The sequence below is a fragment of the Ovis canadensis genome, chromosome 17 (assembly GCF_042477335.2).
Source record: "Ovis canadensis isolate MfBH-ARS-UI-01 breed Bighorn chromosome 17, ARS-UI_OviCan_v2, whole genome shotgun sequence".
In the NCBI taxonomy this organism is placed as follows: Eukaryota; Metazoa; Chordata; class Mammalia; order Artiodactyla; family Bovidae; genus Ovis; species Ovis canadensis.
In genome coordinates, this window is record NC_091261.1 from 76118953 (window position 1) to 76145614 (window position 26662).

At 49.3% G+C, this 26662-nt stretch overlaps 1 protein-coding gene across 1 annotated transcript in view; it reads left to right on the forward strand.

Moving 5' to 3' along the window:
* MYO18B (myosin XVIIIB) overlaps positions 1–26662 on the forward strand; it is a 228162-nt gene that overhangs the window by 63405 nt on the left and 138095 nt on the right. The window contains exons 17-21 of the mRNA XM_069557022.1: positions 1226–1385; positions 3924–4107; positions 4889–5111; positions 8823–8932; positions 22959–23024. Coding sequence (XP_069413123.1) covers positions 1226–1385; positions 3924–4107; positions 4889–5111; positions 8823–8932; positions 22959–23024 — 743 coding nt within the window. The remainder of the gene's footprint in view (positions 1–1225; positions 1386–3923; positions 4108–4888; positions 5112–8822; positions 8933–22958; positions 23025–26662) is intronic.

Sequence of the window (26662 nt, forward strand, 5' to 3'; positions counted from 1 at the left end):
CTCTGCTCTGATGCGGAATCGAGTGAACCAGAGTTCTCAAATGGAGTGTTTCCTGGATCCTGACATTTAGGCTAAAGACACAGAAAGCGGGGCCAGAAGCAGAGGTGTCCTGTAGGGTGTGGTGGGGGCAGGACTCAAAGCCCTTTTCCTCTCTCTGTGAGACCTGAAGACACATGAAGGCTCTCGGGTCCCAGGGGAGAGATTCTTGTCCTGGACTGACTGATAGACACATTAACTCAGACATTTTGGTATTAAAAAAATTATTTTTTGCCTCTGGGGCTTTCCAATTAGCTCTGAGTTAATGAGAACATTCACTCAAGCAGAATACGTGGGGCTCGCTAGCTGTTGCCTCTCACTTACGGTGGACGCTGGGCAGAGGAAGAGACCGAGGCTCAGAGGTTTACATGGTTTGGCCCCTGTCCCACTATAAAAAAACGGTCAGGTCAGGATTTGAACCCAGGTCTTCTCTAACTGCACACCCCTTTATTTCTCCCACTATGTCCCTTGGAACCAGGTGTCCACCAGCATCTCCCAAGAATTTGCTGTGCATTTATTTGGCAACTGGTATTCTAGACAATTTTAAGTGGTACCTACATGTATTTTCAAAATATTTAATAATTGTGTATTTATTTCCATGAATATTAGAAAGTAAATATAGCTGGCACACCAAACCTGCAGTATAATGCTTCTTTACAAATGGATTTTACCTGTAAAACTGTGAGTCGATTGAAAGAAAACATAAAAAAACGGTTCAGGTGATTCATGGTACCGGCTAAAATCACAAAGATGGTACGTGCTAATGGTAATTGGGGAATGCAGGTATCTTCGATTTAAGAAAGCAAGGAGGAGGGGCTTTCCTGGTGGTCCAGTGGTTAAGACTTCGCCTTCCAATGTAGGGGACCTGGGTTAGATCTCTGTTTGGGGAACTAACATCCTGCATGCCTCGAAGCTGAAAAATCAAATTGTAAAACAGAAACGGTATTGTAACAAATTCAGTAAAGACGTTAAAAACAGTCCACATCCGAAAAACTGGCAGAGGAAGCGAGGAGGAACAGAATGCAGGTTGGAAGCTGTGCGTGTAAATGCGCAAAGCCGGGGAGACGCAGTGCCCAGAACCGATAGCTGGAATCATATCAAAATGAGAAAAGCGTGTTCTCAAAGACGCCAAGCGGTGACAGAGTGTCCCCGCTAGGCCCCGGCACTCACGCCCTGTGTCTGCTTTCAGGAGCCTCTGCCCTCCGGACCTGTGAGCAGCCCCTCCAGTGCGAGATCGCCCACCAACTGGGACACGACCCTGTGCGCTATGACCTCACGGGCTGGCTCCACAGGGCCAAACCCAACCTTTCAGCCCTGGATGCCCCCCAGGTCCTACAGCATTCGAACAGGTGAGCCCAGCCAGGGCTGAGGATGGGCGGGGGGCGTTCGAGGTGCTGGGGCCGTGCAGTCATAGCAGCCCAGTCAGTGATGGAGGGCTGGTACGGGGACCCTTCCCTAATAACACAAAGACCTGTAACTCTTAACAAGCGCAATTCAGCATCTCCTGGGACTGGCCCGAGTCCAGCCAAGGAGGAAAGCTGGCCGTCTGGGGAGGTGGAACAAAAGCTAGGAAGCTGTGACTTCTTATTCATTAAGTATCTGGGAGATGATGTGACTGGAAGGACTTTTATGGACATCCTCCAACTAGGGAATCATAAAACCGAAGTGATAACTTTTTGCAGCCTGAAAAAAGCTGACTGCATTTCTTGACTTCTCTGCTCAGATGTGCTGGCAGAGGGCTACCTTGAATTCAGAGAGCTATTGGAAAATGCTTGTTGGGGGAGTGTGTGCGTGTGTGAAGCTGAGACCACGTTTACTAACTCCCTGCTGTGCACCTGGCATCAGAGGAAACACTTGATAAGGGTCTTTAAATATATGTGTATTTACCTACTTATTTATTTGACTGTGCTGTGTCTTTAATTGCAGCATGCAAATCTTGTTCCCTGACTAGGGATTGAACCCAGGCCTCCTACGTAGGGAGCAATGAGTCTTTTAGCCACTGGGCCACCAGGGAAGTTCCTATAAGGGTCTTTTTAATCCTTACAACAACTGTATCCCTAGCCCCATTTTATGAATGAGAAAACTGAGGCCTCAGGAGGTGACGTGGTCCACCTGTGACCACATAACAGAAGAGTGGCGGAGCCAGAATACAGTTTGGGTCTGAGTGGCCCTTGGAAGGCGTTCACAGAGCCGGATGGTCAGAGTCGATTGGAAAAACCTAGTGGGGGCTCAGGGAAGCACGGCTCCCAGAGAGAGAGCTAGTCAGAGGATAGGGCAGAAGGAGGAGTAACAGGTACATAGAGTGCTGCGTGGGGAGCCGGGGCACCTGAGTCCAGCCCAGCCCCGTGCCCCCTGGCTGACTGTGGGCAGCCCCTTTCCTTCTCCGGGGTTTCTCGCTTCCTCCTCTGCAACCTCAGGGTTTTTTGGGTGAGGCCGCATCGCACAGCTATGGAGTCAGGCAGATGCTCAGGTTCTGCTTTTGCCTTTTTCAGGCTGCATGACTCAGGCCTCAGTTTCTTAGTCTGAGAAGTAGGAATGATGCTGCCACGCTTACAAGTGTGATGTAAGGCTTTGGTGACGTGACAGAGTGGAGGGCTTATTAAGGAGCCTGGGTCATGGTTACCCCTCAACACGCATCTTGTGGCCTCCCTGTAAATCCCCCTGCTGCTCAGGAACCTCAAGCTGAGTGAGGGGTGTAGAGGTGGGGAAGGGCAGGCACACCTTGGTTAGCCAGGTGGCCTGGTGAGTGTGGAGCCTTCTGGGACAAGGAGCTGCGTGTGCTCACGAGGAGGAGAGTATGGCAGGCGTGGCAGTGCACCAGCAGGGTGTCTTGCGGGCTTGCGAGCCACGGGTTGCGAGTTTGCGGGCAGACAGCGCTCCTTAGCCCGAGGTTCTGCGGTCAGGATCCCGACCCGCCAGGACTGCTTGTGTAGTGTTGTGATTCCTGGGCCCCTCTAGTCTCTCGGGGATGCTGGGGGCGTTCCCGGGAGGTGCTCCTGCTCACTCAACCTTTGTGCCGTGTATCAGGAGGTCCAGAGAGGACCCGTGACTGCCCCAGGCCACACCGCACACTGCAGACCAGAGGTCGGGTCTCCCAGCGCCACTGATGGGGCCATCCTCATGCAGGGTCAGGGCTGTGGGCACCACCTCCTCTCCCTGTACCAGGCAGGGTACCCACAGCCTTCCTTCTCAGGGCTTCGGCCTCCAGGGGGCTCTCCAGGCTGTCTCCGCAGACTTCTGTTCCAACATGAGCATCTTTGCCCCATTGTCAGCCTGCGTGCTCCACAAGGCATGGAACTGCTTTTAGCAACCTCAGTGCATCTGTCGAGACTCATTTTCTTAATGGCTGTGCAGTCAATTGGGCCCAGAGCAGGGATGGATAAGGCTCTTTAGGGCTGGTCTGGGTGGGGCCTGGATTTGCAGGGGAGTCGCCCACAGGCCTCTAGTGGAGGGCAGCTGCCGGGGCAGCCAGGAAGCCTGAGGCCTTCCCTGGGTCCCAGCTTCATCCTGGGGCTCGGTAGGGTCTCCTTGGTGCTCAGACTGTCTGTTGGACAGATAAGCACCTGCTGTGCTCAGACCAGTTCTAGAGATAACCGAGGTGATTTTACCCTCTAATAAAGTGCTGGCTGGGCAGAGTTCCTGCAGGTATGTAAGTGATGGGAACATCCAATAGAAGGAAGATGCTCTGAGGTTAGGAGAGGGAGAGAGGCATGGAGGAAGATGCTGGCGTTTGTCCCTGAACAAAGGATCATCTGGCAGAAGGGACTATGAACAGACTTGGCAGCTAGGACATGGTTTCAGGAAGCAGATGTCCAGAGGCAAGGGGGTCCCCTTCGCTCGCCCCCAAACCCCTGAAGCCCCTCTCTCTCTCCCCGCCTACCTGCCAGGGAGGAGCTGAGGACCCTGTTCCAGTCCCGGGCCAAGCTGTCCCCCGTGTGCCGGGCCGTGGCCGGCCTGGAGGGCACCTCCCAGCAGGCCCAGCAGCGGAGCTGTGTGGTGCGGAGGACATTCGCCAGCAGCCTGGCCGCGGTGAAGAGGAAAGCCCCCTGCTCCCAGATCAAGCTGCAGATGGTGAGCGGGGTCCTGTTCTCATGGGGTGGGAGCCTCCCCACCCGCCCCCAGGGCGAGTTATCCAGCTGCACCAGCTCTGAGCTCCCCAGTGGGCCTGAAGGGATAGGCAACCAACCCCCATGCTCCACCGAGGAAGAAGCTGAGAGGCTCAGGGCAGCACAGTGACCTGTCCCAGTCTGAGGCCTAAGCCTCAGCTCCTTGGTTTCACTTTAGCAGCTTCAGGAAGTTGTCAGGAATCAGGTCGCCTTCCTGATCAAGGTGGCAAACATCGCAGCCAGCCCTGTTCTGCCTGCCTCCCTCCCTCCCCTCTCAAAGGCTGGCATGTCCACCTCCAGGCTCCCCGTAGAGAGGGCGGTTGGACCCAACCCTGGTGTGAAGATGTCACTTGGACACGGTAATCCAGTAACAAGAGATTAGGCTGAGTTCAGGAGGGCAGGACACAGGAAGGAGGGCTTGAGGAGACGGCTCGTAGCATCTTGTCCTGGAAAAGCCCTCAGCCTAGGTTCTGGGCTCTAATTTTCTTCTTGGGTGACTGACCCCCTCTGCTTGGGGCCACCCGTTTGTCCTCTCCATGTCCCAGTTTTTCCATCTATGATAATAAGGATCATTATAGAGGTCCTTTATTTCTCATGAGTACAAATCGGGCCATGGATAAGAGGCCCTTATGGTAGGACATAGGGGCCTCCAGAGCTGCCCAGCCCAGACTGAATATATGTTTGGGGAGTGTCCAGACCCTTGTCGGTCTCGCTGTGGCCCTGACCCCATCTCTTCTTGGTCCTAGGATGCATTGATCAGCGTGATCAGACGGTCTGAGTTACACTTCATCCACTGCCTGGTGCCGAGCATAGCAGTGGAGAGCAGAGGCGGGCAGGGGTCTCCGACTCCACCACAGCCTGGTGGAGACAAGCCTGAGGCAGGCAGGTCCCTGCCCTTGGACATCCCCGCACTGAGGGTGCAGCTCGCAGGATCCTACATCCTGGAGGCTCTGCGTCTGCACAGAACAGGTGAGAGGCAAGCAGGGAGCAAGCACCTTGTCGCTAACTCCTGGGGCTTGCTCTTTGAGCCCAAAGTCCAACCATTCCTGAGTTAGTTGTGCACTCCTGGAAGGCAGGGCTTCCCTGGTGGCTCAGTAGTAAAAAAAAAAAAAAAAACTTCCTGCAATACAGGAGATGGAGGTTCAATCCCTGAGTCAGGAAGACCCCCTGGAGGAGGGTATGGCAATCCACTCCAGTATTCTTGCCTGGAGAATCCCATGGACAGAGGAGCTTGGTCGGCTACAGTCCATGGGGTCGCAGAGTCGGACACAACTGAGCAACTCAACAACTTCAATGACCTGGAAGGCTTGGAGTGTGTCTGGCCCATCTTCCTTTCCAACAACAAACATCTTAGGAGCATCTGCCTTGGAATTGAGGGTGAAATTTCCTCAGTCATTAATATTTGGCCTTCAGGATGCTCAGCCTGGTTTGGGAGATCCATATGGAAACAGGTGATGATTGTATGGTGTGACCAGGGCACGTGTCACGCAGGGATGCGGGGGGTACCAGTGCCCATTGGAGGCAACATCTTCACTGAGTCTTAGAAGAAAGCGACTGCTCACCTCTGGGTGGTGCAGGGAGAGGGACAGCTTGGCTGAAGGAGCACTGTGTGCAGAGGCAGGGAGGTGTGGGGGAGCCTGGGTTTCCAGGTTCACAATGAGTGGGGGTGGGTGTGGGAGAGGAGGGGTGGACCCACCGGGGAGGCTTAACCCCATCTTTGGAAGAGTGGCTTTCCCCGGTCTGGCTGAGGAGGTGATGGACGTGATGGGGGAGGAGGGGTTTCCATCAAAGGAATGAAGTTTTAGACTCATAGTTTAGAAAGCAGGCATGCACCAACGTTGCCCCGATAGCTCCTCTTCTGAGCTGAGTTTGATCTGAAAATTTCCCATTCTTTTCTGTCTCTGAGACCCCATTGACCACCCTGTGGATTCTCCTCCCTGACAAGAACAGCTCAGGCGAAGTCGGGATGGGGTGGCTGGGGCTGATGGGAGTCTAGGTGGGCCCCATTTGTTTAATATTTCCTCGGTCAGTGCCCCCTCAGCTTGTGGTCACTGCCCTGTCTCCTCCCACGGCACTCATACTGAGTTCTGGGCGGAGAAGCCAGGAGCAGCCGGCAGCAACCATGAACCACTCGCTCTCCTCAGCATCGTATTGATTTCCCCTCCTGTCTGCAGAACTGCAGGCATAGGAAGACAGACACTGTCACGGGGAAGCGCAAGCCAGTCACAGCCCAGGCCGTTCGATTGCGCCTGGCTGGCAGGAGGTGCCCTGACCCACGGTTAGAGCCCTTGCCCGTGGGTGCGGTCAGCGAGTCCCGTTCCTCCCTGTGTGTCCACCCTCTGCCGTCTCAGGGCCCAACTCAGGAAGGGCTTCCAGCTCAGTGAAGGGTTGACGTCTCCTGCCAATTTCTGCTTCCGAGATCTGGTTTATTTCCTCATTGTTTTCTGCTCTGGGTCACTTCTGTCTCTCTCACACCATGTGAGAAATACTTTCTTGCATACAAAGATCCATACACAGTTATTGATGTCACAGATTTACGATTTGGACTGTGTGTGTGTAACAGATACACAAGCAGGCCTTGTTCTGCTGTGCTCAGAGCACAGTTGTTTTTCCCCATAACTTGAAGGTTTGTGGTGACCCTGTTTCACGCCAGTCTGTTGGTGCCACTTTTTCCAGCAGCATTTGCTCACTGTGCATCTCTGAGTCACATTTGGTCATTCTTGCAGCATTTCTGACCCTCCACCAGCCAAAACGTACAACTTGATGAAGGCTGAGAGGATGGTCAGTATTTTTTATTCAGTAATGAATTTTTAAAATGAAGGTCTGCACATTGTTTTTTAGATGTAATGCTATTGCCCACGTAATAGACTGTAGTATAGTAAACTTTTATGTGCACTGAGAAAGCAAAAAAGTTTTATGATGTTTGATTTCTTGCAGTGGCCTGGAACCAAGCCCACGGCGTCTCTGAGATGTGCCTGTATGCACAGACACTGATGCACCTGTGCAGAGGCTGTTTCCTGGGCGCTTCAGCTGCTCGGGGCACCAGTGTGGTTACACACACTCGGTGGTGTTGTTCTCACAGAGTGCTTAGCGCCGAGCCTGGCAGACAGTAAATGCTCATCACGTTACATACGGGGCAGCCTGGTGGGCACAGCCCAGACTCTGGAGCCAGCTGGCCCGTGCATGGTCGTGGTTGACACTGTCAGGCCCCTAGGTCATGCCTCCCTTTCCTGTCCTGTGACAGCTCAGGTTTCAGAGAGCCATTGAGTGGGCTGGTGAATTAATAAGGGAATAAGAAAAGTGCCTGGACATGGACAAGTGCTCAAAACACGTTAGCTTCTTTTCCTGTAGTCATTATTGGATTTAATCCTTGTCGTGACTATGTGACAAGAGGTCTTAGCACATTATTGACCAGGGGATTTTTGCAGAAACTAATGCCCCTGGCTGGTGATTTGTTATGTAAATGAATATTGAAACAGTCTGGTCAATAACAGTTGGGTAACCAAAGACATATTACTGCATCTTTGGTCAATAAGTTGTTATTACTCTCAATGAACAAGTGAAGAACTTGAATCTCAAAGAAACAAGAGTCATCTGTCACTGGTCAGAGGGCTAACCAGGGCAGATAGGAGATGGGAACTCAGGTAGGTCTGACTCACAACGGCAGCCCTATAGCCTCCCAGCCTCCAGGTCTCTGTGTTGTCAGCCTTGAGGTCTGGACCCAGTCCCTGCTCATCTTTGACCTCACTGTTGGCTGCTCTCTGCTGGACTAGTTACTGTCGTGGCCTACAGTTATCTCCCCAGTCCTCGCCAGGCCGGAGTCACCTTGCCATTCAGATCCTGGCTTCTGTTATTCTCCGTCTCATCATCTTGTCTGGGTTTGTCTCCCCGCAGGGAGAGTTACGATCCATGTCACTTTGGGCTCCGTGACTTGAACTCCCGTCCTCAGTTTCCACGTCTGTATAATGGGATAGTAATACAGGCCCCAGAGTCTCTGTGAAACAAGGACGCTGTTATCCTAGTGTCTCACACACATGAACACTCTGTAAATGGTGTTACCACCGCTATGGGACAGGCCCTCCGTTTCCTGCTCTGACTCCCTCTGTCTGGACTTCCCTCCACACAGAACCCTCTCGCAGACTCTCTCAGCCCCTCAAAGGCCAGCTCGAACATCACGTTCTCTCAGTAGCTTTTCAGTTTCCACACAGAAGGGTGCAGCTGTGTGCATCCTACACTTCAGATTTAAAAGAACGCTTAGATATGGCCTGATGCAGTGTTTCCCACGTGCAGTCTGTGGGGTGGTAAAAACTATGAGATCAAAACATTTTCCCACGGTCCAGCCTGTTTGGAGAACTCTGGGTTAAGTCAAACTAATCAGTCATCATCCCTGCAGAGGTTCTGGAGCCTTTGACTTTGGTTTTGATACACATCATGACCTTCCAGGAGGTGGAGGAGGGGCAGCTTTTTCAGGCTTTTGGTGGAGCCTCTTACAGGGTCTGTGTTCTGGGGAATGCATTTGGTAAATGCTGATGGAACCCAGTGTCTTATATTAGCAAACAGGGAAACTGAGGCCCCGAGAAGCGAGTGCACACAGCAGGTGGGCAGCAAGGCTGGTAGTGGACCCCTGGGCTGGGCATCTCATTTGGATTCTTTGTTCTTCTCCTGCTCCCCACACCCCAGGCTACGCTGACCACATGGGGCTCACTCAGTTCCGCCGAAGATTCCAGGTGCTGGACCCTGTGCTCGCGAAGGAGCTCATATCAGCCCCTGAAGGGGTGGACGAGAGGAAGGTACATGGACCTGGGGGTGGGGGTCGGGGGCGGTGGGGTAGGGTGGAGGTGTGGAGGCGCCGATGCTTCTGCCCTGCAGCGGATAGCCCGGGGGCAGCTGGGATCTGAGAGTCGGGTCTTGGGGGCAAAGATGAGGATGGCCTGACGTTTGGCCCACACCCCTACTCCATACTGCGCCCTCTGCAGGGTCACTTACAACACTGCCCATCCCAGAATGGTCCTTCTGAAACCCTGCCTGAGGAAGTGCAGAAAAAGAATTAGAACCACGGGAAGGGCAGGTCCCGTGTGGGAGGGCTCCCAGCAGGGTGGATGGTCATCATTCCTGTAGGGAGTTGCACTTGGCCCTAGCACCCCGACAGTCTGTGAAAAGAGGGCTTGTGGCCCCAAACACTCCCCTCAGGGCCTTTGCACAGAGGGCTGTCGCCTCTCCCCGGTCCTGGCCAGGCCAGTGTCATCTTGCTGTTCAGATCTTGCTCGTGTTATTCTCCATCGCATCTTCTTGTTCAAACATCTGTGTAGCACTTAGTCATGTCTGAAATAACACTTTTTTGGGGGACTGTGTGTTTTCGGGCTCAGAGCAAGTGCTCGGTAAATTGCCTGTCGGATGAATGAATGAAGACACGTACTTAACCTTGTATTGTTGCCCCTCTATGTCTCCTTCCTCCATCTCTACCATAAACTTCTGGAGCCAGAAGTCTTCACTCCTAGTGCCAAATCCCCAGTAAGTGTTTCTGTTGAGAACAGCCACCGGCTGATCAATGACAGAGCTCTTGACAGTTTACAAAGCCCTAGTGCATCCTCACAACAGCCCTGCAAAATGAGCCATCGCGCCTCTTTTGTGAATGCTGAAACGTGGGCTCGTAGAGGTGACGGATTGCCTTGAGGCCACACAGCCAAGCATTCGTGGGTTTTGCCCTTGAACTCAAGTTTCTTGATTGCATGGAGGGTCGTTAAGAAAGCGTGGGCTCAAGCCACACAGACCTGCAGTTGACTCCCAGCTGGGACTGTGTGAGCTTAGATGAGTTAATCCATCTTTCTGCTTCAGTTTCCTAATTTGTAAAATGGGAACAATGATCACACCGACCTCCGTGGAGCGTTCAGTGGATTATATGTAGTAGTGTAATTGGTGTGCTTGCCGCAGGGCCCGGCACATAGTAGGGGCTCATTCTGTATGAACTGTGATTGTCATTGTCATCGTCATCACTGTCTTCCAAGGCCAGAGAGGTGGCAGCCAGGCCACGCAGACTCTGCATTCACAGCTGTGCCGAAACTCCCCTCCGGTGAGTGCACCTGTGCGCGCCTGACCTCCCAGCCTGGAATCCTCAGTCAGTGAGTCGCAAGGCGAGAAGAGCCAGCCGCAGACGCACAAGTCTTAAGCCCTTTCTTGGCTCTCCTCTGCAGCAGGGACCAGGGCACAGGCTCCCTCCCGCAGACACAGCGGCATTTCTCATGGTGCTCCTGCGTCCCAGCCCCGGGGAGGGGACCTCAGACCCCAGCTGGTGTGGCACGGGGCTGTCCCCTCCCTGGGAGGCATCCCACTGTGGAAACCACGAAATTGCCTGGCTCAGTGCCACCAGCCACAGTGTACTAAGCTTCATCGGGGTTCCTTATCCTTGGTTGCCCCCACCCCCTGTCTTGATCTCCATCCAGAGCAGCTGGACTGGAGCCACTGAAAGGGGCTTGGGCTCCTTCGCTGTTGAAGGCAGTGCAGAAGTGGGGTGTGGGGGAGTTTTCGGCAGGGGTGCAGGGGGAGCATATGGAAGCGTTTCTATTCTGGACGACTCAGCAGTTCTCTCTCGTAGCCAGACCGAAACCACCTCCACACACACACGCTGGAGGCCTTGGAAAGTGGAAAATTACAAGCAGAATGGACTGGGGAGTTTTCGCTTCTTGTTATTCTTCTTCTTTTTTTTTTTATTATTTGCTCACAAATTTCATTTGCTGCAGCATAGGATTTTGGTAGCAACAAAAGGAAACGCCAGCCTGCCTCTTATGAAAAAGCTGATAAATATTCATCTGCCAAGCAGCACGATACACCATGAATTATACATGAACACGTGCTTGGGTGGGCAAACTGTCAGCCTCTGTGTGCAAAGCATTTAAGACCTCAGGATTTAATAAGACAAGTCTGACAGATAGGAAAGGTCAATATTGTCATTAGACACTAGACGGCAGCAGAGGGAATTCACTGGCAGGGTGTGAACCAGGCCTTGGCACATCCCCTGTGTGCCTAGTGTGCACGTGGCGCTTAAACCAGGCTCTCTCCCAGTGAAGTACTCTCATTTGGAGGGTCCCTGCTGGATTTTGTGCTCCTGAAACAAAAATAGCATATGCCTTTTTTTTTTTTTTTAACCGCAGATACACAAACTCTCATCACAAAATATCAGGTGTAATATGAAAAGGTTCCCTACCAACTTTCACCCTGAAACAGCCCTCAATTGATAAAGCTCCCTGCTCTGGGAATTATCCCCATTTCACAGCAGAAGCAACTGAGGCTCCCACCCCCAGCCAGGCCGTGGGGGCAGTGGTAGAGCCGGGGTTTGAGCCCAGGCTCTCAAACTCCTCACACAGGGCTCTTTACTATGTATTGTGGTACAATACACATAACATAAAACTTAACCACCGTAACCCATTTTTAAGCATACAGTTTAGTGGCCATAAGTACATTCATGGTGTGTAACCATCACGGCCCTCCACCTCCAGAACTCCTTTCATTTTCCAAAACTGGAACCATCCCCATTAAACACTACGTGCCCATCCTGCCTCCCAGCCAGCCCTTGGCAACCACCGTTCTGCTCTCTGTCTCTATGAATTTGGCTGCTCCAGGAACCACATATAAGTGGACTCATACAATGTTTGTCCTTTTGTGACTGGCTTATGGCACTTAGTATGAAGTCCCCAGGGTTCATCCATTTAGTGGCACATGTCAGAATTTCCTTTCCTTTGAGGCTGACTTGTATCCTTGTGTATCGCATTTTGTATATCCATCCTCTTGTCAGAGGACACTTATTGCCACCTTTTGGCTGTTGTGAATGACCCTGCTATGAACACAGTGTACAGAGGCCTCTTTTGAGACCCTGTCTTTTGATTCTCTTGGGTACATACTCAAAGTGGAATTGCTGGATCATATGGTAATACTATATTTAATTTTTTGAGGAACCTCCAAACTGTTTTCCATAATGGCTGTACCATTTTCTGTTCCCTTCAACAGTGCCCAAGGGTTGCAGCTTCTCCACAACCTTGCCAACATTTGTTATTTTCTGGGGTGTTTTTTGAAGTCACCCTTTCGGGTGTGAGGTGGTATCTCATTGTGGTTTTGACTTGCAGTCCCCTGATGGCCAGGGCTGGTGGGCATCTTTTCACATTCACACAGGGCTTTTGAATGAAAGCCCTTTGAAGACAGGCAGAGTATTCGGTGAAGATTTACACAGAACGTGCCGTCATGATGTTAATTTAAAATAATTATTATCGATTCCATCCAGCTGTCACCAAGTGCCTGCCTTGCACCAGGTCCTGTGCTGGCCACCAGAGAGACAGGGATGAACAGAAGACAGCCTCCTGAGGAAGAAGGATGAAAATTAGCAATTCCCAGACAGAGAGGGGGCTTTGGGAGGTCCCAGGGAACACCTCTAAAACTTCTGATATTTGCAGCAGGGGTTGCGGGTAGGACATGCAGGGAAGACAGAGCAAGTGATGATTGAATAGATCTTTCTGGAACGGTTTGGAGGAATCAAGTAAGAGAAGGTGCAGGGCAAGCCGCATTGGGTTTGGCAGGTGCAGAGTTCCAGAGTCAGATCGAGATCCAGTGTGGCTGGCGCATAAATGCTGCCAGGTAGAAGAAAAGGATCAGCCCATGGTCATTGTCAGCAGGGGCAGACAGCCTAGGCTTCATCAGGTGATCAATGATGGCAGACTGGAAGGTTATCAGCAAGGGCATGGCATCAAAGACCAGATCTTTATTATTTGAACCTGCTTAAGCAAAATTATGAAGGAAGTCAAGTCTACTCTGCCCATCCCCTGGTCCTCTCTAGGGAGCAGTGTCCTCATGCTGACCTTGACCGTTGAGGATGCCTCTGTCTCTTTTAGACACCCAGGCACGTGCTCAGGTCTCCAAAATGACTGTCTCGCCCTCTAATCATGGTGGGTCTCTCTCCTCTCTCCCAGAGTCAGATCCCATCTGGCTAAGAGTATGCCTTAACCTACACTGAAGGCCTCCCAGAGTGACCGTGAGGGGGTCTCAGAAAGGTTACTGGAAGAGCTTGTTAGGTTCACATCAGCTCTGTCCAAGATTCTGGTCCCTTTATCTCTTTGCTGCTGAGGCAGGAGTTTCCAGATCTCCCTAATGGATGACAGGAAACCCCCGGTTCCCTCTTACCTTCAGAGTGTCTACAGTGAGGACTGATTCTAGCCACCAAATCTCTGTCCCCGGGGACTTGATCTAAACATAATTATGGCATGCCTATCTTCTCAAAGGCAGCCACTCTTGTTCCATCTCAGACCATGGTGGACACTCCTGATTTCCTCTGAACTTGTCCCCGAGTCCTTTTCTGTTTTGCAGAGGTTCCCATGAGCCTGTGGCTGGGGACCTTGGGTAGGGAGAGAGGAAGAGAGCAGCTGCCCATTCTGAGGGCGCCGAATTATTTTCTCAGGGCCTCCCGTGGCCTTGTGTTTGTGTGCGTGTGTGTTCAGTCACTCAGTCGTGTCCACTCTTTTCCACTTCCATGGACGGCAGCCCACCAGGCTCCTGTGTCCATGGGATTCTCCAGGCGAGAATACTGGAGTGGATGGCCATTTCCTTCTCCAGATCTTCCCGACCCAGGGATCGAACCTGTGTCTTCTGCACTGGCAGGTGGATCCTTTACCACTGAGCCACCTGGTAAGCCCTCCCATAGCCTTAGCCCTAGCCCTCTGGAATTTATTTATCATTTTTGACTTTCTCACTTTGCCTCCTCTTCTAGTTTGGGTCTGGAAATAACCAGTGGAGAAATAACTCCAGAAAGAATGAAGGGATGGAGCCAAAGCAAAAACAATACCCAGTTGTGGATGTGACTGGTGATAGAAGCAAGGTCTGATGCTGTAAAGAGCAGTATTGCATAGGAACCTGGAATGTCAGGTCCATGAATCAAGGCAAATTGGAAGTGGTCAAACTAGAGATGACAAGAGCGAACATCGACATTCTAGGAATTAGCGAACTGAAATGGACTGGAATGGGTGAATTTAACTCAGATGACCATTGTATCTACTACTGTGGGCAGGAATCCCTTAGAAGAAATGGAGTAGCCATCATGGTCAACAAGAGTCCGAAATGCAGTACTTGGATGCAATCTCAAAAACGACAGAATGATCTCTGTTTGTTTCCAAGGCAAACCATTCAATATCACAGCAATTCAAGTCTATGCCCCAACCAGTAACGCTGAAGAAGCTGAAGTTGAACGGTTCTATGAAGACCTATAAGACCTTTTAGAACTAACACCCAAAAAAGATGTCCTTTTCATGATAGGGGACTGGAATGCAAAAGTAGGAAGTCAAGAAACACCTGGGGTAACAGGCGAATTTGGCCTTGGAATGTGGAATGAAGCAGGGCAAAGACTAATAGAGTTTTGCCAAGAAAATGCACTGGTCATAGCAAACACCCTCTTCCAACAACACAAGAGAAGACTCTACACATGGACATCACCAGATGGTCAACACCGAAATCAGATTGATTATATTCTTTGCAGCCAAAGATGGAGAAGCTGTATACAGTCAACAAAAAAAAGACCAGGAGCTGACTGTGGCTCAGATCATGAATTCCTTATTACCAAATTCAGACTTAAATTGAAGAAAGTAGGGAAAATCACTAGATCATTCATGTATGACCTAAGTCAAATCTCTTATGATTATACAGTGGAAGTGAGAAATAGATTTAAAGGCCTAGATCTGATAGATAGAGTGCCTGATGAACTATGGAATGAGGTTTGTGACATTGTACAGGAGACAGGGATCAAGACCATCCCCATGGAAAAGAAATGCAAAAAAGCAAAATGGCTGTCTGGGAAGCCCTTACAAATAGCTGTGAAAAGAAGAGAGGTGAAAAGCAAAGGAAAAAAGGAAAGATATAAGCATCTGAATGCAGAGTTCCAAAGAATAGCAAGAAGAGATAAGAAAGCCTTCTTCAGCGATCAATGCAAAGAAATAGAGGAAAAGAACAGAATGGGAAAGACTGAGATCTCTTCAAGAAAATTAGAGATACCAAGAGAACATTTCACGCATAGATGGGCTCAATAAAGGACAGAAATGGTATGGACCTAACAGAAGCAGAAGATATTAAGAAGAGGTGGCAAAAATACACAGAAGAACTGTACAAAAAAGATCTTCAAGACCCAGATAATCACGGTAGTGTGATCACTCACCTAGAGCCAGACATCCTGGAATGTGAAGTCAAGGGGGCCTTAGAAAGCATCACTACGAACAAAGCTAGTGGAGGTGATGGAATTCCAGTTGAGCTATTTCAAATCCTGAAAGATGATGCTCAATAAGCCAGCAAATTTGGAAAACTCAGCAGTGGCCACAGGACTGGAAAAGGTCAGTTTTCATTCCAATCCCAAAGAAAGGCAATGCCAAAGAATGCTCAAACTACCGCACAGTTGCACTCATCTCACATGCTAGTAATGTAATGCTCAAAATTCTCCAAGCCAGGCTTCAGCAATACGTGAACCGTGAACCTCCTGATGTTCAAGCTAGTTTTAGAAAAGGCAGAGGAACCAGAGATCAACTTGCCAACATCTGCTGGATCATGGAAAAAGCAAGAGAGTTCCAGAAAAACATCTATTTCTGCTTTATTGACTATGCCAAAGCCTTTGACTGTGTGGATCACAATAAATTGTGGAAAATTCTCAAAGAGATGGGAATACCAGACCACCTGACCTGCCTCTTGAGAAACCTGTATGCAGGTCAGGAAGCAACAGTTAGAACTGGACATGGAACAACAGAATGGTTCCAAATAGGAAAAAGGAGTACATCAAGGCTGTATATTGTCACCCTGCTTATTTAACTTATATGCAGAGTACATCATGAGAAATGCTGGACTGGAAGAAGCACAAGCTGGAATCCAGATTGCAGGAGAAATATCAATAACCTCAGATATGCAGATGACACCACCCTTATGGCAGAAAGTGAAGAGGAACTAAAAAGCCTCTTGATGAAAGTGAAAGTGGAGAGTGAAAAAGTTGGCTTAAAGCTCAACATTCAGAAAACGAAGATCATGGCATCTTGTCCCATCACTTCATGTGAAATAGATGGGGAAACAGTGGAAACAATGTCAGACTTTATTTTGGGGGCTCCAAAATCACTGCAGATGGTGATTGCAGCCATGAAATTAAAAGACGCTTGCTCCTTGGAAGAAAATCTATGACCAACCTAGATAGCATATTCAAAAGCAGAGACATTACTTTGCCAACAAAGGTCCGTCTAGTCAAGTCTATGGTTTTTCCAGTGGCCATGTATGGATATGAGAGTTGGACTGTGAAGAAGGCTGAGCGCTGAAGAATTGATGCTTTTGAACTGTGGTGTTGGAGAAGAGTCTTGAGAGTCCCTTGGACTGAAAGGAGATCCAACGAATCCATTCTGAAGGAGATCAGCCCTGGGATTTCTTTGGAAGGAATGATGCTAAAGCTGAAACTCCAATACTTTTGCCACTCATGCGAAGAGTTGACTCATTGGAAAAGACTCTGATGCTGGGAGGGATTGGGGCTGGAGGAGAAGGGATGGACAGCAGAGGATGAGATGGCTAGATGGCATCACCGACTCAATGGACATGTGTCTGAGTGAACTCCGGGAGTTGGTGATGAACAGGGAGGCCTGGCGTGCTGCGATTCATGGGGTTGCAAAGAGTCGGACACGACTGAGCGACTGAACTGAACTCCAGTTTGGGTCTACTGTTGTAATGATTCTGCTTGTTTTCTGTTTAGTGTTAACCAACCCAGTTATATAAACATGTGTGTTTTTTATTTATATGTTTGTTCATATTGCTTGTGCTTCGTGCCAGACATACTATTTATAATCATGAAACTATAGAGTTAAAGAACAGAGATGTAGTCCTAACCTTTATCTTAGGGGTTATGTGCCGGGGTCCTGCCCTGGTGGATCCAGGGTGATTTGAAGCATGAACAGCGTAGGTGAGGAAAAACTTATTTATTTATTAATATAAGATTAGATTAGGAAGAAATAGTGTAGTAGGAAAATTAAGTGGAGAAAAGAGGCTGAATAACTTGGTTTACTTTGAAAGCCAATAAAGTTCCAGACAAGGAGCTTGCACCATCTACGTGAGGCCACCAGCGTCCTCTTGAATAGCGGGGGGTGCCCCACCTTGGGCTCCCTCTCGGGTGGATCTTAGAAGCAGGGTCAAGTAAGTAGACATGGCAAGCCTCCATGCCCCAGATTGGAATTCAGCCAGAAAAGGAGTAAGACACGGGGGAACCAGTCTTCCCAGGTCTGGCCCAGCCTCTATTGTCTAGAAAGGCCTTTTATACCTTTTTGATTGTACATAGAGATCAATGGGTAATACAAAATCATGCAGCATCAGCAGCCCTGACTCTTATCAAAACTAGGCTTTCTCTCTGCATACCTAATTGTGTACACAAGTCTTAGGTGATGTACATCATCTTCTGGCCAGAGGGCCAATTAACATTTTACGGCCCTTTTCTGATAAGGGTTTGTCAACCAGAAGACTTATTTGTGTTAATCCTCCCAAAGTCTGGTGCCACTCTCAGAAAAACACTAAATAAAGTTGCATTCTTACATAGCAAAGATACAGCAATTTAGAACAAGTAAAAGGAGTACAGTGATTCATAACAAAAGAAAAGTAATTAACTCAAAAGTCTAGTGTTGCTAACATCAAAACTACTATATGCCTTTTTCCATATCCCAATTACATTGATTAATATCCTCCCAGGTGCCTAAAAGATAAAGAATATGGAGGCCTGGCAGCAGTCATTGAGTCAACAGTAAAATCCGTCACCAATATGATTTTTAGCTCTTTAGAAAAGGCTCTCTATCTGTAAGGTGCTTTAAGCTTTGTGCCTCTTGTGGTTGGGGGGCTGTAAACAATCTACAGATTGTAAAAGTCTCTAACTGTCAGGCAAGTTAGAGAGCCATCAGAGGGGTTTGAGCTGAGACACTCCTTTTGCAGGAGACTGTTAGCTGAAGCCCTGAGTTAACTCTTTCCAGAGAGTGTCAGAAGAGTGGAAAGCACAGAAAAATAAAATCAGGCCGACTCTGGTTTTTTGGGGTACATGCTCAGGACAACTCAGGGGGAACCCCTGAAGCTAGATCACACCTTTGTGTTTTGTCTGGCTTCCTTCCTCATGACCATTGCCGCGGGCGGGATTCCTCACGCTGGCTCCCGGCAGTTATGAATGTTAGGGGTTATGTTAGGGTTATTATGACTGTTTTGATCAGCGTGTAAAAGTTTTGGTGGTTAAAAGCACATGGTTTAGAGTCAGACTTGGGTTCAAATCCTGGTTTCTGCCATCTCTCTTCCATTCATCTGTGCCCCTTGATGCTTGATAGCTATATGACCAGGGGCAGTGTATGACAGGGCATAGCAGTGCCTGGCACATAGTAGGTGCCCAGTGTATGGCAGCCATCAACCACGGTGTGCATTTCCTGGAGGAGGTGCTGTCCTGACAGCAGGGTGGTCGGGAAAGCATCCGTTCCCACAGCCGTGGGTCCCTGCACCGTGCGACCCGTGGAGCGGTGAGTCGGGAGCCCTTCGCAGCCACAGCCCTTTGTGGCTCCTGGAGTCTTCTGCAGCCGGTCTGGCACATGCAGCTTAATGTGAGATGCCAGACTGTGTGCTCTGCTTGGGGGAGGGAGGCATCCTTGCGAAATATTGGAGAGAAACCTCTGCACAGTTGGAGGACACGGGGGCCGTGTCATTGGAGGCTGCGTTGGGTCTCTCCTGGGTACATTCAGGGCCTAGCAGTTTGAGCCCAGAGTGGTGGAGGTTGAGGGTGTATTATCACTCCACAGCGCCCCGGAGGGGCTTATAACCTCAGAACCTCCGCCACCTACGAGTCCTTATGGAAACTCAGCCCATGCCAGGCATGGTGAGTTAATTAAGCCCGTTATGTGCCTTGTGAGAGCTGTCCGGGAGTCTTTTTTAAGGCCAGCATCTATGCCCCCAGAGCGTTTCCTGCGACTGATCTTGAGGGTTTATTCCTTGAACATAGGTCACACTTTCTAATTTCTTTGCATGTCTTGTAATTTTCTGTGGAAAACCGGACATTTTCAATAATAAAATATTGCATCTCTAGATCCCAACCTTTTCCCAATTAGTAACTTAATAGGACTAGATTTATGGAGTCTGTCTCCCCTGTGGTGTGAGACTGCTACTGTCTCTGTTCACTTCTTAAAAATTCTTGTTTTTATTAGAAATCGTGGATTCTCAAGGGTTGACCCTGTGCCAGCACAGCTTAGTGGTCAGCAGAGGTTGGGGTCAAACATCTTGAATGTGTGACGCTTTTATCTGATTTTTTTACAGTGGTTTTACAGTGATCTGTGTGGTTTGGAAAGTGTATCCAGCATTCAGGCATTTATAGTTGTGCCGCAGATTTTACTTTCTGTATGGCTCTTCTCCGTATTTTCCGCCTGTGCACATGGCCTTATATTTAGGTAGGAATGTTTAAGTGCCTCAGCCCCCGCCCCCCTCAGTCTTTCCTGTGAGTGTGGATAGCTTTCCAGATGGCCAGGAATGTATGGGGCATGGTTATCACGGCCGACTGACCATCCCATACCCAGCATCTCCTCGTTATAGGAACCTGGCTAATCACTGCCCCACTGCTCGCCCCTCTCAGAAAACAGTCTTAGGCTAGCTGTGCCATTGACCTCCTCCATTCATTTGGTGCCAAGATCACTTACTGTTTCTGACGATGGTTCTGGATGTGGGATTTCTCCTCACTTTGCTCCCTGTATGTGAACCCCTTCTGGCAGCGAAGCAGCTAGTTTTCATTGCTTGCCTCACGCCAGTGGGACCCCTGCAGTGACAGAGCCTCGTGGGAGTGGAAGGGTCTTGATCACAGTTACCACAAACTTCCCACCATTCTTAAAGGCCCAGTAGTTTCTCTTGAATAAATGCTTCTCAATTTTTATTTTGTTTTCCTCTTGTGCAGAGAGAAAAAATGTTTTCTGGATATGTTGGTTTTTTGCATTTTGCTGCCTGTAGCTCCCTGAGAGCAACTTTGGCTAAAATGTAATATTAAGTAAAACCACTGAGTCTTTGGAGGGGACGCTATGGAATGTTCTTCTTGGAGGTCAGAGAAGGAAACTTCCCCCCAAATTACAGCCTTGGTCTGGACTTTTAATAGGCATTTTCTTTTGTGTGTTTGTTTTGGGAAGTTTTCTGTGATGCTATGATCCGTGGAATTGAAACTTATCTACCAATTTACTCTGTCTCAGAATACCTGTTTCTTGGTGGGATGTCACAGTGACTTTTCTGACAGTTTATTCTGTAGATAGACTTGGTGGTTTTCAGTGAATGGGAAGTCCAAGAGGGCTGGCGTAGGGGTGGAGTGGGAGGGGAATTGGGGTCACAGAGGGACCAAGCTGGACCTGCATTTGTCTGAGGGCACAGATCTCTTGACAGGATTGCTCCAGAGCCTGTGGCCTCTGTGATAAGAGGAAAGGGGAAGTGTTAGTCACTCAGTCATGTCTGACTCTCTGTGACCCCTTGGACTGGGGCCTGCCAGGCTCCTCTGTCCATGGGATTCTCCAGGCAGGAATACTGGAATGGGTAGCCATTCCCTTCTCCAGGAGATCTTCCTGACCCAGGGATAGAACCGGAGTCTCCCACATTGCAGGCACATTCTTCACTGTCTGAGCCAGATTCCATTAAATGGCTGGTGGCCTGGCCAAGGCAGGGTCTAGGGATCGCGGGTGAATTTGTTTCTCCTGAAGGGGGGTTGCCTTTCTCGCCACTCCAACCTGCTGCTTCAGCACTCACTGGATCTCATCATATTCACTGAGCTCCTGCTGTATACCAGATGCGGTAGAGGAAACTGATGAGTTAAACATGGACTCTTCCTCCCTCATCTAGGCCAGGAACACAGGGTTAGTGGCCATGTCATGATTCGGCAAATATTCGGGAGAATCAGGCCGTCCCTGGCCAGTGGGTGAGAGGACAGGGCACTGGGGTAGCTGCCACGGGGGTCAATCCCCCAGTGGCCTGAGGCCCTCTGCCCCTGTCCTGGGCCTGGGCAGCAGTCCAGACATAGAGATTGCAGTGTGGCCTGACACACCCTGATTCGAATTTGGCTCATGTAACTTATAACCTTGGGGAAATGCCTTCATTCTGTTTTTTTTTGTTTTTGTTTTTTTTTAATATTTATTTGTTTGGCTACTCCAGGTCTTAGTTTCAAACTCTTAGTTTTGGCGGGTGGGATCTAGTTAGGGATCAAACTCGGGCCCCCTGCTTTGGGAGTGTGGAGTCTTAGCCACTGGACCACCAGGGAATCCTCTTCCTTTCATTTTTTAAAAGTTGTGGCAAAATATACATAACATAACATTTAGCATTTTAGAGATTTTTAAGTGTGCAGTTTAGCAATAGTGTTTTCACACTCGTGTGAGGCCATCACCACCATCCATCTCTAGAACGCTTTCTTTCTGCAAGACTGAAAGTCTATACCCATTGAACATTAACTTCCCATCCCCATCACCCCAGCCCCTGGCAGCCATCATTCTATGGACACTTTCTATGAATTTGACTGCTCTAGGTATGTCATATAAGTGGAATAATATGGTATTTGTCCTTTTGTGACTGGCTTATTTCACTAAATATAATGTCCTTAGGGTTCATCCACGTTGTAGCTTATTTCAGAATTTCCTTCCCCTTTAAACATGATTAATATTCTGTTGGGTATATACACCACATTTTTGTTTATCCATCCATCTGTTGATAGATACTTAGGTGGTTATTGTTCAGGCCCTAAATCATGTCTGAGTCTTTGTGACCCCGTGGACTGTGGCATGCCAGGCTCCTCTGTTCTCCACTGTCGTCCAGAGTTTGCTCAAATTCATGTCCATAGAGTTGGTGATGCTATCTAACCATCTCATCCTCTGTTGCCCCCTTCTCCTGTTGCCTCAATCTTTCCCAGCATCAGGGTCTCTTCCATGAGTTGGCTCTTTGCATCAGGTAGCCAAAGGATTGGAGCTTCAGCTTCAGCATCAGTCCTCCCAATGAATATTCAGGGTTGATTTCCTTTACGATTGACTGGTTTGATATCTGTGCAGGTCAAGGGACTCTCAAGAGTCTTATTCAGCACCACAATTCTAAAGCATCAGTTCTCCGGTGCTCAGCCTTCCTTATTGTTCAACTGCCACATCTGTACAAGAGTATGGAAAAACCATAGCTTTGACTGGACAGACCTTTGTCAGCAAAGTGATGTCTCTGCTTTTTAATATACTATCTAGGTTCATCATAGCTTTCCTTCCAAGAACCAAGTATCTCTTAATTTCATGGCTGCAGCCACCACTGCGTTTAGTAACACTTAGCTTTCTTCCACCTTTTGGCTACTGTGAATGATGCTGGTATGAACTGAGTATGTACAAGTATCTGTTCAAATTTCTGCTTCCAGTTCTTTTGGGTATATATCCAGAAGTGGAATTTCTAGATCCTGTGGAACTTACATGTTTCATTTTCTGAGGTTTCACCATGCTGTTTTCCGTAGCAGATGCGTCCTCCATTAGCTTTGCATCTGTGGTTCTCTCCTGCATGAAATGGGGTGCTGGTGTGACGACCGCCTGGGGCTGCCATGAGGGTGAAGCGAGATGGTGTCTGTGAAGGTCTCAGCAGGGTGGACAGCACACATTCAGTACCCAGTCCATGCCCATCTCTGCACTTTCCTGGGGAGGTGGAACTCTGTTAGCTCACAGACACGGGAGACATCTGCTCTTTCTGGGTATCTGTCAGCCCTCCAGCAAGCTGACCATCCACTCTGGGAGTCTCCAGCCCGCCGTCTGTCTTCCCCTCTAACTCTCCTCTCCATCCCAGGCTGTGGCGCAGCTCCTGCAGACACTGGACCTGGAGAAGAAGGCCGTGGCCGTGGGGCACAGCCAGGTGAGTAGGGCGCCTTTGTTTGCCGTTCTACCCATGACATCAGGGACCCACATGAGACCTGACTCTTGTCCTCCTCAGCTTCCGCTGCTTCTGTGTGTCTCCTTTTCCCCAAGCTGAATGCAGGGCTAGTGACTCTCTGCCCTCCTTATAGGACAAGGCCGTTAAGATAAAATGTGGTAAGTGTGGGTGGAGAGACCATTGAGGAATATTTATTAGAGGTGACACTCTCAGGGACCTCAGCGGTCTGCAGAGTTCACATCTGGACCTTAGTAGAACTTTCTGAACCTCAGAAAGGCCCACTTTCACTCAAAGCCTTGCAACTTTTACTTTGCCACCACATGTAACACAGCTGTAGTCTTAGGGATTAGCAGCAGTAAGTGAGAGGAGAAGGGATGAGAAGAAGGCGTATAATTTCAGAGCTGAGGGACATAGATTTCTCCAAATGGGTGTTGAGCCAGCAGCCCTTCAGAAAAAGTTTAAACGCTGAGAGAAGAATTTCATGGAGCCCTAATGTGCTCAAGGCATCCTCAATGTTTTCATGAGGGATCATACAGTGTTCAGGACTCCCCAGATGACTTGACCCTGGGGCCTTCACCCACTTGTTTCAGTAGAAGACCCACTACCACCTCCCAGAGTGAGTGGGTCATAGTGTGGGGAGTGAGCTACAGAGTTTATAGACTCAAGGACCAGCTGGTGGGAGGAGAGTGGGGACAACATTTAGGAATACAAACTGGAGACAGAGGAGACTAGAGGACCATTTCCCCACATAGTTACCTTCTGAGTGATTAACGTTGTCCACGAAACCCTTGTCAGTTGCCTTCCATGTTCAGGTACCATGTACAGTGCTGGGGCAGGACCGTGGTTTCCAGAAGCCCATCCTGGGGGCACTATTGGCCCTGAGTGCCTCTTATCAGAGTGAAGTGTCCTGCCCCATCACGCCTCTTTCCTCAGAGAGCTCACAGTCATTCACACTGGTCCTTGCCCCCTAGACACACCAGCCTCTCCCCACAGGCTTCTTGGTCCTGCTAAAGCCTATGGTGGAAGCTGTTATTCTGCTGTGGTCCCAACCTGATTGGTCCACAGGACGTTCTGTGGACGTTTCCAGCAGAAGAGATAAACCCATGGGTTATGGGCCCCACCACAAGCCTGGTGCTGTGCTAAGCAACATCATATGTTATTCCTCTTTCCCCTCAAGAGTCTCTGTTGAGATGATTATAATATCCCTTCTTCACCAGTGAGGAAACTGTACCTCTGGGAAGTCAGCCCCTTTTCCAGTTCCTCTCAGGATCCAAGAGCACGGCTCCCATGGAAATGTGTACCAGTACAAAGCCCAGGTTCTTTTCTTTTCTTTTTTTAATTTTTTTTTTTGTCACACGGCACATGGGATCTTAGTTCCCCAGCCAGGGATTGAACCCGTGGCCCCTGCGTTGGAAGCATGGAGTTTTAACCACTGGACTTCTAGGGCAGTCCTCCCACATTCTTTTCAATATGCTGTGGTTCTATTGTTTAGTCATGGAAATATACAGCAAATTATTTAATCAGAGGAATTCTTCTTCAGCTCCAAGAACATCATCCTTTTAGACTAAACAGTGGTTCTCAAAGTGTGATCCCTGGACCAGCTGCCTCAGCATCACCCGAGAGCTTCCTGAAAAACGTTCTCAGGCGCCGCCACCCCGGCCAGACCACTGACTCTGGAATCCTGGAGGTGGAACCCCACAGTCTGAGTTGTAGCAGGCTCTCCAGGGGATCCAAGGACATGCTTAGGTTGGAGAACCCCTGTTCAGATAAGTGCCTAGCTGCTTCATGAGTTTCGCAGTCAGTCCTTGTGACCCCAGCAACCAGTGCAGAGTAAGGAAGAAAAGAGCCAAATGGGCAGCCACTTTTCGCAGTCTCAGGGGGTGAGACAGAAGGTCTGCAAGCCAGAGCACCCCATGGTAAAACAGGAAGAGTTCTGAGTCGTACTTGGCATTCACTAAGAAGCTATCCAGGGCACGTCAAAGCCCAGGCATCCTTTTGGAAGCCGGGGTGACAGACTGCCGTCTTTAGGGGCAGACGCAAGTGTCACGCTTTGTCAGGCTCATCGCTTCATAGGTGGGGAGGCTGGGAATGGGAGAGAACAGACTGAGCTGGGCCCCACCCCGGCCCCACCGCCGCCTCAGCGTGCGAATGTGGAACGAGTGACTTAGTCTCTCTGAGCCTCAGTTCCCCCATCTCTAAAACGGACCCTCTGCTTTCTACCTCCCAAGTCAGCTGTGGGGATCAGTACATTGCCATTTGACAGGGGTGGTGTGTCATTGTTTGTGGTAGGCATTTGCCAGCAGGGGCAGGATGCTTGTCAAACAGGGTAACATTTTAATGTTTAAAGAACTGATTTCCTCTAATCTGGAAAACTACTAAGAGAGAATAGCTAATTTCTCAGCAGTATTAGACAGGAGAGCCATGGCCGCATTAGATGTTGAAACCTGGCTTGCAGCACTTTGAGAGCAAAAGCAGTGTGCCTAACAGCGGCCCCCAGAGATCCCATTCGGAAGGGGATGTTGGGACATTACACTCTGCCTGGGTCCAACAAGCAGCTGGGTCCACAAAGAGCGAGTCATTTAGATTTTCCTTTGTGATTCTCAGCCCCCAGTGCCTTATCGAGGCCTGTGCCGAGGGCCATGACATTTATGAAAAAGGTGGGATTCCACATGCTCTTGGCTTCCTGCACGGCGATGTGCTCTTAAAAGAGAAAAGAAAAGGAAAAAAAAAAATCACGATTCTACAGAGGCGATGACTTATTCCCATTCTGTGTATGGTCGTTTCCAATTATCTTTTTAATGAAAGCTTCATACTTAATCAATAACAGTTTTGGCAGCGCCTGCCGACTTTTGTAATATACGGACTAGTGCTGTCATCACTTTGATCATTGATTTTTTTTTTTTAACAGCAGCTTTTGGGACTCACTAGCTTGTGAAATTAATACAGTCATTATTGAGGCAATCTGATAGGTAATGAGTCAATCGTGTCTTTGTTTCAATGAGGCTGATTGTCTTGGCAGCCCGACTCATAGGAAGTGTTGTGTAAAGCGATGGAGGGTTACAGAACAGAGTTAATTAGCAGCAATGGGGTGTGCTAATCTCCACCTTCCCTCCGAGGAAAGGTTTACCGCGGGGCTGGTTGGTCATGGTTACAGGAAACAGGTTTAAGGGGATGGAGACTCGATGGAGACCCTTGGTTCCACCTGGAATCAGATTACTGTTCGGCCACAAACCCTTGATGTTTGGGTACCACATGAGCCAGGGAATGAAAGCTCCTCATGCCAACGATGTGAATGGGTGCAGGAGGTGGACTTGAGGTTCCCAGATAGAGTCTCAGCTTTGCTGCTCACCAGCCACGTGAACTCAAGTTAAAATGGGACATAGGAGAAGAGCTTCTCAAAATGCAGATGCCATGCAAATGTTAATTACATTCAGTGACAACCATGGTCTCCTCTGGAGTCAGAGAGGGAAGTTAATCCCCACGTTACCATTTGGCAGTGCAGGATCTGGGCAAAAACATGCCTTTTTTAGCCCTAGGTTCTCCCTCCATCAAATGTGGGGATTGAACACTTTGCTGGTGGTCCAGTGGTTAAGACTTCCTGCTGCCAGTGCAGGAGGCCG